Source organism: Cherax quadricarinatus, chromosome 72, assembly GCF_038502225.1.
Source record: "Cherax quadricarinatus isolate ZL_2023a chromosome 72, ASM3850222v1, whole genome shotgun sequence".
NCBI lineage: Eukaryota > Metazoa > Arthropoda > Malacostraca > Decapoda > Parastacidae > Cherax > Cherax quadricarinatus.
Window position 1 is genome coordinate 10,236,970 of NC_091363.1, and position 11,373 is coordinate 10,248,342.

General features: G+C 40.1%; 1 protein-coding gene across 2 annotated transcripts in view; it reads left to right on the plus strand.

Moving 5' to 3' along the window:
- LOC128701450 (alpha-1,4-N-acetylglucosaminyltransferase-like) overlaps positions 1-11,373 on the plus strand; it is an 18,275-nt gene extending 6,902 nt beyond the window's left edge. Inside the window, exons 1-5 of one of the 2 annotated variants that reach the window (XM_053795153.2) lie at positions 948-1,255; positions 3,954-4,052; positions 9,108-9,219; positions 9,736-9,926; positions 10,447-11,373. In XM_053795153.2, the coding sequence (XP_053651128.2) occupies positions 986-1,255; positions 3,954-4,052; positions 9,108-9,219; positions 9,736-9,926; positions 10,447-10,857 (1,083 nt within the window). In that variant the 5' untranslated portion in view covers positions 948-985 and the 3' untranslated portion in view covers positions 10,858-11,373. Of the gene's footprint in view, positions 1-947; positions 1,256-3,953; positions 4,053-9,107; positions 9,220-9,735; positions 9,927-10,446 lie in introns of those variants that run through there. The other variant, XM_070100187.1, reaches the window with a different exon arrangement.

The window sequence follows — 11,373 nt, forward strand, 5'->3', positions numbered from 1 at the left end:
ATGGGGTGGTGTGTTATGGGGTGTTGTATGGGGTGGTGTGCTGTGGGGTGTTGTATGGGGTGGTGTGCTGTGGGGTGTTGTATGGGGTGGTGTGTTATGGGGGTATGGTGTGGGGTGCCGGGTGTTGGTATGATGTGAAAATGGCAAAGTGGCACTTAAACACTTGAATAGCGATCCCATCCTTCTAGGATACACAAGTACTGAAACTGAAGCCGATCAGAGAGGCTTTCTCAAGTCATGGCAAAGAAACCAAAACTAGGAACAGTCTTTGTAGCATAAGCAGAGGCATCTGCACATGCCAATAGTTGCATAAACCGTTTCCTAGCTACAGTACTCCAGCGTCAAAAATTTGAAGACAATCGGATGAGGCATTCCCAAGTTATTAACGAAATACCTAGTGAATTCTTGCTATATTATCTGCCTATTCTTTTTCCAGATTACAAATAGCTGGTGCAGTTTTCACATCCATATTTCTCGAATCAAAGTTGCATCAGTTCATGCTTGACACTTAATTACTCACTTTTCACAGCAGATTAATACTGTTGTTAAAAGGTTTTGTCTTGATTTAAGATTGTAGGTAATGTAGCCAACATAGATTTTAAGCGTATAGCTAGCTCTGAGTGGGCTAATACAGCTGGTTAATTGGATTGCAAGACTATCGATTACACGAGGATATTTTTAACATAGGGATTAAAATTAGCTTACAGAGGATACACATTGAGACATACAACTCTCGGTGTATCTTGCCTTTCCAGTGTATCTAAATTTCATGGTTATGCACTTTTATACAGATTAAAACTCCTCTCTTTCCCGTACTTATGTGTACTCTAATATGAAATAAGGACGAATTATTCGATATATACATAAGTACTTAAGTGATTTGTAGATTATTATTCTATTTGTTGATTAATTTTTTTCTTTTATATCGACTTTCAGTTTTTTGTCAGAGAAGGAAAATACTTGTTACTTCTAATATTTGAGAACGATGCTCGCTCGAAGAACCTGGATCGCTGCTGTTCAAAGACTAGCAGTTTTATTTCTGATTCCTTTCCTTTATATAAATTTTCGGGAACATTTTGGTACTAAGCAGGCGGATGTGGGCGTGGGTATAAGCATCAACACTTGGATAAATCATCTGTGTCCAAAGTATTCCCTAATTAACACCGTCAACAAAACTCTCAACTGGCGGCCGCTCACCCCAAACACCATATTCTTTACTGAAACTTCCTGTGCCCTCAAGTTCTCTCCAAGGAAGGTAAGTACTGGGCAAATAAGTTAAGTGATGAGTTAATTAATCAATCTACCTGGCAAGTTATTCTACCTGCAGGAGTAATTAGATAACTCGCTTAGCTGATTAGTTTATTTAACTAGTTCACTGGTAAGTTAAAAAAATGCAGTGATGTTATTGGTAAGGGAGAATACGGATCCATATATGCACACACTGATGATCTACACTTCCTGCACTACACTGCCACATGATAGTAGTTCCTCTTTGTTCCATACTAGTTGTCAGGTGACCATATATATAAAGATAATGAAGCAGGATGTCCTTCTGTAAATGACGTCTTTATAGGTCACTAATCGTTAAGCCCAAGAAAGAATAGGAAGAAAGATGGTGGAGGAAAGAATAACTGGTCTCAGCCAGAGTCAAACAGAGACTCTTCCCATAGCAAATGATGCAGATAAAAATGAAAGAAATTTGTCGAAGTCATGTAAAGATAAGGGGACATGAAGGGAAAAATATAAGGAACAGGCGATGTTTTATTTGCGTTACAGTGTAGTGGATTTTGAAGATAAATTCTAGCATACTATTATTGCAATAATATCTGTGTAGAAAATACTGTATATTTTCCAAAAATACAGTGTATTTTGTATGTAAATTGATGGAATATATTGTAGGTAATAAAAATTAATTTGTAAATAAATAAAGAACCAGCAAAATGGGTGAGCGTCGCTGGGGAAGAGTCGCCATTGTTTTGAACTGGGCTGAAGGCACGCGAGTGAAATGTGCATAAAATTTGTCGCTCTGGAGGTTAAATTGTGGTTGAAACCTCCCAAATAGGAGCAGAAATTGTTGGATTTGCAGTCCTGCATAACGTGAGCATTAGACGAGTGGACAGGACAGTCCAGGAACCCCAACTAAGTCGATGTCTATTTATGTTGAAAATTCTGGCCAGTATTTTCTTCATAACTTAGGCAGGGGGTTTGTATATGATACACCAAGTAATCTACAAACAAATTGGTGAGTCTTATTATTATAAATTCTCCTTCAATGTATATGTATCCATTTTTTAAATTTAATATACAGTCCACATATTTATATTAATGTTTTACCAGAATTCCTGGTGATGTATATTTCATTTGAAATTAATATAGGTTCAGAGTGACTTGTGGAGAGATAGATTATAGTAGGTATCGAAGGGGGACATTTTTTGCCACCTAGGTGTCCTAAAATTCCTACTTGTCTCTGTAACCTTGATAAAGAATAATTATCTTTATTACCATTTACTGGTATGTATCTTATGAGTTACATCCAGGAAAATTTAATTTTCCACAATCTGTGTTTCTTTTTTGCAGTTAGCCTCAATTAGACATTTTTATTTTTTGTATTCCGGGTATTTATACAGTAAATATTTAGAAAAATTTTTGCCTCGTCTTCATCTATTGTTAATAAACCATTAATTTTGTTATTAGTGACTGTCTTATGACCTATCTTGTTTTCCTTAACATTTTACTACAATAATGTGCTACTTTTATTTTTTTCCTCTTCTCGGTACTGTAACTCCTTTTATTCCCACAAACACCCATACTTCTCTCTACATTCCATCAGTTTAAAGCGCTAGTTCAGTCCATCTATGGCCATCTGGACTCAACTATGGTAGTCTAAATATTAATCGGGACACTGATGAAATAGTTTGGAAAATTGCTTATTTGAAAATACATGGAAAATTAATGTTATTTGAAAATATTTTGAAAATTAATGCTTATTTGAAAATTGATTTAATAAGAGATATGACTACCCTTTGCTTTTATAAGCACTGCAACACGCTTTGGCATAGAATCGACCAATGTTGAACACATTTTGGCAAGTTCTTCCTCGCGGTGCCAGGTCCTATAAACAGCAGCAATTAGCTCCTACACGGTTGAACAGTCATGTTTCGCGATCCTGCGTTTGGTTATTGCCCACAGATTCTTAATTGTGCTGAAGTCAGGAGAGTTCCTAGGCCAAGCTAGAATACTTAGCTCGATCGCAAGCGGACTCAGCTCACACACTGAGGTCCGGAGTTAGAATCTCCGGTACGGCTGGAAAACATTAGGACGTGTTTCCTTAAGACACCTCCTGTCCATGTTCACCCATCAGTATAAAATGTGTACCTGGGTGTTAGTCGACTGGTGTGGGTCGCATCCTGGGACAAAACTGACCTAATTTGCCCGAAATGCTCAACATAATAAGCGGCTTTCTATATAGTAGTATGTCATTGATGTCAGCTAGGCCTGTATACCTTGTACATGTACTTGCAGAAATAAAGATATTATTATATTATTATTATACTTAGCCCAATCTCTTCGAAGAATGTCAGCACTTTCTGCTGGCGTGGAGAAAGATCCTGCTGGGAAATGCCTTCTCCATCAGCAAAGTCTCTATCCACAATGGGAAGCAAATGAGCTGCCAGGATTGCCTTATAGTTGTCGCTGGTCATCGTTTCCTCAACAATAACACGCGGTCCAGGGCCTTTAGCAGTAAAACTACCCCAAAACATCTTAAATGGATGTTTTGGAGCTTCTTGAATATGTTCATCTCGAAGAGGTTCGCCTCTGCTGTCTCACTACCACTGATCTGTACCCATATACGTCAAAATACATCTCATCTGAAAATGTTGCATGACAAAATTGACAACTAGGCTATGAAAAGTGGAAGTTTCTCCTTTCTTAACATCAGTTACCATCCGCAGGCGTGTGCCGTCGAGAGCGCCGCCCATCACTATCCACATCGACCTGTCCTGCTGTTGGTGACCGCCCCTGCCATACTTCATCCACAACCATTACTTCAGGTAAATGTGTGTGTGTGTATACATATATATATATATATATATATATATATATATATATATATATATATATATATATATATATATATATATATATATATGTGTGTGTGTGTGTGTGTGTGTGTATAAAAATCATCATCTCTTCATCTTCTACCTTGCTTTTTCTTAATATAACGGTCTTAATGTAACAACTAAAATGCCGGGAGCAAGGGGCTAGTAACCCCTTCTGTATTAATTACTAAATGCATAAAGAAAAAAAACTTTATAAAGTTGGGATGTTTAAATGTGTGTGGATGCAGTGCAGATAAGAAAGAGATAACTGTACATGTTATGAATGAAAAGAAGCTGGATGTCCTAGTTCTCAGTGAAAGTTGAATGGGGTTGGAGAGTTTCAGTGGGAAGAAATATATGGGATTAGTTCAGGTGTATCTGAGAGAGTTAGAACTAAGGAAGTAATAGCGGTAATGTTCAAGGATCGGTTATGGAAGGAAAAGGGGAAATATAAATGTAAAAATTTAAAGATTTTTGTGTTGTAAAATAAGGGTCGGATGCGAAAATTAGGTTACACTAAGTGTTTATGCACCTGAAGACGAGAGGAGTGTACAGGAGAGAAAGATTTTTTTTTAAAGATATTAAGCGAATGTTTAGGGAGTTTTGAACCAAGTGAAAGAGTAACTGTGGTGGGAGATCTAAATACTAGAGGGGTAGAAACTGTTGTAGAATGTGTAGTAGGTAAGCTTGGGGTGCCAGTGATAAATGATAATAGGGTACCTTTGACTGAACTTTGTATAAGAAGTTTGGTAATAAGTACTACATATTTCATGAACAAAAAAGAATAAATAAGTACAAGAGATATGATACTGGATGTAATGACAATAGTTTATTGAATAATATATTGGTGGCTAAAAGGTTGATGGGTAGACCTCTGGATGTGTGTTTTCAGAGCAATAGATATATCAGAACATTATTAAGTTATGGCTACAGTAAGAGTGAGAGATAGAAGGAGTACAAGGGAAATGGCATCAGCAAGTAAGAGAGGGGTGAAAGTTTATAAACTAAAAGAGGTAGTTGTGGCAAGATACAAGGAACTGTTGGGAGAAAGATGGGCTAGTAAGGGTATAGGTAATGAGGGCGTTGAAGATTTAATTAAGAATGCAGTGTTAGAGTGTGCAGCAAAAGTATGTGGATATAGAAGGGTGGGTGCAGAAGGAAAGAGGAGCGATTGGTGGAATAATTAAGTAAAGAGTGGTGAGAGTGAAAAAGTTAGCACATGGAAGGTTTTTACTAAGCATAAGTGATATCAGTGGAGAATAAAAGAGAAGTTAAGGGAGTGCAGAGGGAGAGCAACTGAGTGGGTGAGGTTCTTCTGTCAACAAATTTTGCTGAGAATAAGAAAACATTCTGGATTGAGAATAAAAAGTGGAGAAAGCCTAGAGAACGAATGGATCTGATAGTTAAAAACAGAATATGGGAGTTATTAGATGGAGTGCCGGAAGTATATGGAAGATGGCGGGAATATTTTGAGCTGTTATATGTTGAAGAAAGAGAGGCAGTGATTTCATGCATTGACCAGGGCGGCGCAACATCTCTAAAGAAGAGCCAGACCTCTGTACCCTGCCCCCACAAACACCTTCAGACCTCTATACCCTGCCCCCACAAACAACACCTCCAGACCTCTATATCCTGCCCCCACAAACAACACCTCCAGACCTCTATACCCTGCCCCCACAAACAACACCTCCAGACCTCTATATCCTGCCCCCACAAACAACACCTCCAGACCTCTATACCCTGCCCCCACAAACAACACCTCCAGACCTCTTTACCCTGCCCCCACAAACAACACCTCCAGACATATTCCTTCCTTCTTTAGAGCAAACTGGGACTCTTTTAAACAGCACTTAAACATCACTAACCTCTCACATAACTTCGATAACAGACCTACATCAGACATCGACACACAGATTGCTCTCATACAAGACTCTATAACACAAGCTGCTGAAAATGCAATTCCTAAGAAACAATACACTGTCAGATACTCCTTCCGTCCTTCTGAAAGGACAAAACGCCTTCTCCTCTAGTACCGTCACCGCTTTGCTACCAACCACCACAAATTTGCACATGTCAGCAGAGACCTCACTTTCTTGAGAAACAACATCATCCGTAGCTTGGACGAGGACCATACCAAACACTGGCTGTCCCTCATCCAGGCTGCTGACTCACACCGCATACGGAACCCCAGGGAATACTGGGATTTCATCCAGAAGGTCACTGGAGTCCCAAAAACAACACACTTCCAACACATAACACACAACACAAACATCACAGACCCAACACAAGCAGCACATGCTTTCAGAGACATATGGGAAAATATTTTCCACCCTCACCCTCCTGACCCAGCTGCACAACACCACACACAAGATGTAGAACACTGGATATCCACACATAGACACATCACCTCTCCTGACTCTATCGTACAACTATCCTCTCTCACCTCCACCCACATTCTCAACACTCCTTTCAACCTCTTGTTAAATCCTTAATCTTGAAGCTTCTTCCCAAAGCTCTTGGAGCTTCTGGACTATCTCACCACATTCTCCGCCACCTCCCTGACACTGTCATATCCGCTCTTACTGACCTTTACAATGCTTGCCTTGCTTCTGGCTACTTCCCTTCCATATTCAAATCCGCTATTGCCACATTCATCCCCAAACCTAACAAGGACCCAACTGACCCGAGGAACTATAGACCTATCAGTCTACTAGAAACCCTCGGAAAGACTTTTGAACGAATCATTACCCAAAGACTAAGGACTCACTTAGAGACTAACCACTTCCTGACTGACCAACAATTTGGCTTCCGCCAACACCGCTCGACGCAAGCAGATCTTAATATCATTCTGAACTATATTCTAATCAATAAGGCCCAAGGATGTACAACGGCCCTGGTTGGTAAGGACGTGGAGAGAGCCTTCGACACGGTCTGGCATTCGGGGCTCAAGTACAAGCAATGTAATCTTTCGATCTTTCCCCGAATGTCAAAAAATTGCTATGCAACTTCACTGACGGCCGTACGATGCGAATTAAGTTCAGAAACTGTCTCTCTGACTCCTTCACCCTTCATGCTGGAGTTCCCCAAGGCTCTGTTCTCTCTCCTACCCTGTACATCCTTCACACAAACGACATTCCTGACCCAGCACATCACAACACATTCACACTAGCATATGCTGACGACATCACAGAACTCACCGCACATGAACAATGCAGATGTCTGTCACTCAGAACACAACGCGAGGTGGACAGGATAAGTGCCTGGGAGATTCTTTGGCTTATTAAAACGAATGCCAGTAAATCTAAGATTACATGCTTCTTCCCAAAAGAACACCCACCACTACCTGTTGACCTCAGAACCACCACTACAAGAACACCCATTCCACGAACACGCAACATCACAGTCCTAGGAGTTAATTTGGATTCCAGCCTTAGACTACACACTCACATTAACGTCAAAAGAGCTATGGGCAGTTCTGCCCTACGGCGACTGTACAAGCTCAGAGGCTAACACCTTCACACTAAACTACACCTGTACAAGGCCCTCATACGGGCCACTAATCACTTATTCACCTCTTGCTCTTTCTCTCGCTGCCAAAACAAACGTCCTGAAGCTGCAGCGAATTCAGAACCGTGCATTGCGGTGGGTGCTGGGCGTGGCGTGGGATGACTTTGCCACAAGCGAATCTGTCTACGCTATGATTGGTACCCCGGCGCTGAACGTGTTCTGGAAAGAACTCAGTGACAGACAGGCAGACCGACTAGAAACCCACCAAGACACTTGGACAACCTTCCTTGACCTGTCCTGTCAGACACTGCAAGTTCTTGGGATCTTAATACTTGGGAATTCTTCGCTTGCCTAACCCTTGGGCACGACCTACTTCCACATTGGACAAATGTGACACCACCTACGACTGCTGCACCTCTCCTGCCTACGGTTTATAAGCTGTTTCTCCGCATATATGCCGTATTCTATTCAAGATTGATGGACTGACTACATCGACTCAAGGTTGAGGAACTGATTACCTCATTCTCCTCCTGTTCTTCAAGATTCTCCTTTGTATGGACTGATGAAGCCACTGTGTGGCGAAACGTTTCGTCAATAAAGATACCCAAGAGTTGCACATGTGTCTAATTGGGGAATATGTCTGTTGAGTATACTAAGTAAAGTGTATGGTAGAATACGTGTAATTATTGCAAGAAATAAGGGTAAGACGGAGAGCAGGATCGCAGATGAGTCTAAGACGAAGTGAACCACAAAGAATTGATGGGAAAAAATAAGTGGTTCATTAAGGCATCAGTGGAGACAGAACGCCATACATGGAGGGAGAAAGATGAATGTATGAGTGTATGTGTGTGAAACATGGGTTGGGAATGTTGCAGCGAGTAGGAGATTGGAGGCAGTTCAGATGTCGTGTCTCAGGGTAATTTGTAGTGTGAATTTTATGCAGAGAATTCGTAGTTTTGAGATTAGGATTGGGTTACTATAACTATTATCCAGAGGGCTGAGGAGGGGCTGTTGAAGTGGTTTGGACAGTTACAGATAGACCAAACTCAGATGACTTGGAGGGCGTATAAATCTGTAGTGAAGGGAAGTCGGGGTAGGGATCGTCATAGGAAAGACTGAAGAAGTGAAGGTTTTGTACGTGAGGGGCTTGGATATCCAGCAAGCGTAAGTGTGGGCAGTGTTTCTTCGTTTTCGGGTCACCCTGCCTCTGTGGAAGACAGCCGGTGTGTTAAAAAATAACTGCCAATGCCCTTTAAAGTTTTACAAGCTCTAGGTAATGGTTATTCCCCTGGTCTTTTTCTTTAACTGTTTTGAGTTTTCCTTACTATCCGCTCCTCATATAATACTGAAGTGATTACATCTCTGGAGCGTACGTGTACCAGGCTATAGTCTCTCAGTCTCTTTTAAAATCTCGTATAATTTTCGAAACTGGACAATTAAACCCAAACGATAAATATTTTGTTGACAGCCATGAACAATATGAAAAATGTTGTTTTTCAGTTAGTGGAGGACCTGGATAATGTGGAATTCTCTTACTTGGATCTGGACCAGGTCTTTAGTGAGCCTCCGCTAAAGTCATGGCATCATCAACGTCTATGGCTCTACAATGAAGGTAAAATTACAATAATTATATACATATATTATATTTATACAAACAATGTCTCTGCGACCACGGCAGGACTCGAATCTGCAAACTCTGTATCAGAGTCCACAGCACTTTACCACGGAGCCAGACCCCAGATAAGTATGGGAGCCTAGCCATAGCTAGACGATGTTTCTCCATACCACTGGGCACCAGGCTTGTTTTCAAAGCTATTTCATCAAATCCTGCCACATGAAGTGACAACGAAAGAGATTTGAAATGCTTAACAATTCACAAACAGACGAAATTATTTACAAACATTGTCTCTACTTCCACAACACGACCTTTCATTGTCCACTGCATGTGACAGGATTTAATGAAATAACTATATATATATATATATATATATATATATATATATATATATATATATATATATATATATATATATATATATATATATATATATATATATATATATATATATGTATATATATATATATATATATATATGGACATTGTTTATGTATCCTAACACTGTTGCAGATCATGCACCTGTGTTTGTTAGCGACGCAGCCCGTGTGGAGCTCTTAAGACGATATGGCGGGACTTACCTTGACCTCGACATCTGGACCTTGCGACCTCTTCCTGACTTCCAACCTTATCTAGGGTGGCAAACTGCCGAATCCGTCAACAACGACGTCTTGAGCTTTTCCCCACGACACCACTTCATACAGGTGGGGTAATGTCAAATGTTCATGATACGTCAGGGGTCACGTTGCGCCTTAGTCATGTTGGGTCTGGGGTCAGGTTGTGTTAGAAACCATGCTATGTCAGAGACGATAAGTAAATTTTGTCCAGGATCATATTTCGTCATATATTTTGGGCCAGAGGTCATATACTTAACCTAAGAATTTTGTCTGGTTATGGGATATTCTAGACAGAGTCAGAGGACTGTTAAAGTTATGCCTAAATTAGAAGAACTTAGATAAGTCTAGGCTTAAGAAGCGTGCTGAGTTCAGGGATCATATTCGTTGGTGATCCATGATGGGATCACGTATCATGAAGGGTCAGGGTTTAGTCTAAGTCAGGGGCTATATTGGGGTAAGGGTTAATTTTAACCAGGTTCACACAAAAAGGTCAACTTACTGTTTCTCCATTTTTCTAGTCGATTTAGCCGAAGAATCTTATTTTTCCTTTTCTTTCTGTGACACAAATAAAATCTTGGACTCAATCTAAACTTGTGGTAACCCCCAGGAAATTGTGGATGCCATACCGAGTGTTTTCAATCCCCACATACGCAACACCATTGGTCCGACTCTCTTCACCACCCACCTGCGCCAACTGTGTCCTGAACAGCTTACCATCCCCAAGGACATCAACAGCACAGTGAAGGACACCTGCCACGGCATCACCATCTACCCACGACGAGCCTTCTCCCCCATCAACCTAGGACCTTCTGAGTTATTGAGCGTCTTCTTACGTGGTCATGGACTAGGAACCAAGTTTTTGAAGGAGTCGACTGACTCCTACTTACTCCATTTGTATAACTACCTATCAGAAATGCTCTTAGTCAAATTGGGAGGAGACTCCATCTTAGAGGAAGTGGCTAAGAGGAACTGCCCAATAGTATATCGTTATCTTCTTACCCATAACATGACATTTTAAATTACTACTTAACCTAAACGAATAATGACATAGCTAATGGACTCGCACACATTATACTACTTTTAAATGATAAAGCTGGTAAATTAGCCAAATTAAGTAAGTTGGTTGTAACTGTAGTATGACTTTCCAACATTAGATCAAATATTACGAGAGAATTAAATACTAATAAATGTGAACGTCACAGGAATACTTTTAGAAGCTTGAGTGGATCTATAGCTCATGATAACATAAACGTAGGTAAGTATGTTTAACGAGAAACTAGAAATTAAAACAACCTGACTGATGTTGTAGTAGCTAGGTTTAGAATCCTGGGAGTCTGGTATATACACACACTAAATGAAAAGTATAGTGTTAATATAATGATCACTCTCTTGAACACTATGTGCTTGATTATTCACTTACTGAAGAATGTAGACAATAAAATAACCTATTTGATATGTCAAGGTAAATTATTAATATAAAAATCTAGAAATTTTAGGTAAATGTCCTCAATTTGTTTTGTAACAGATGAATGGG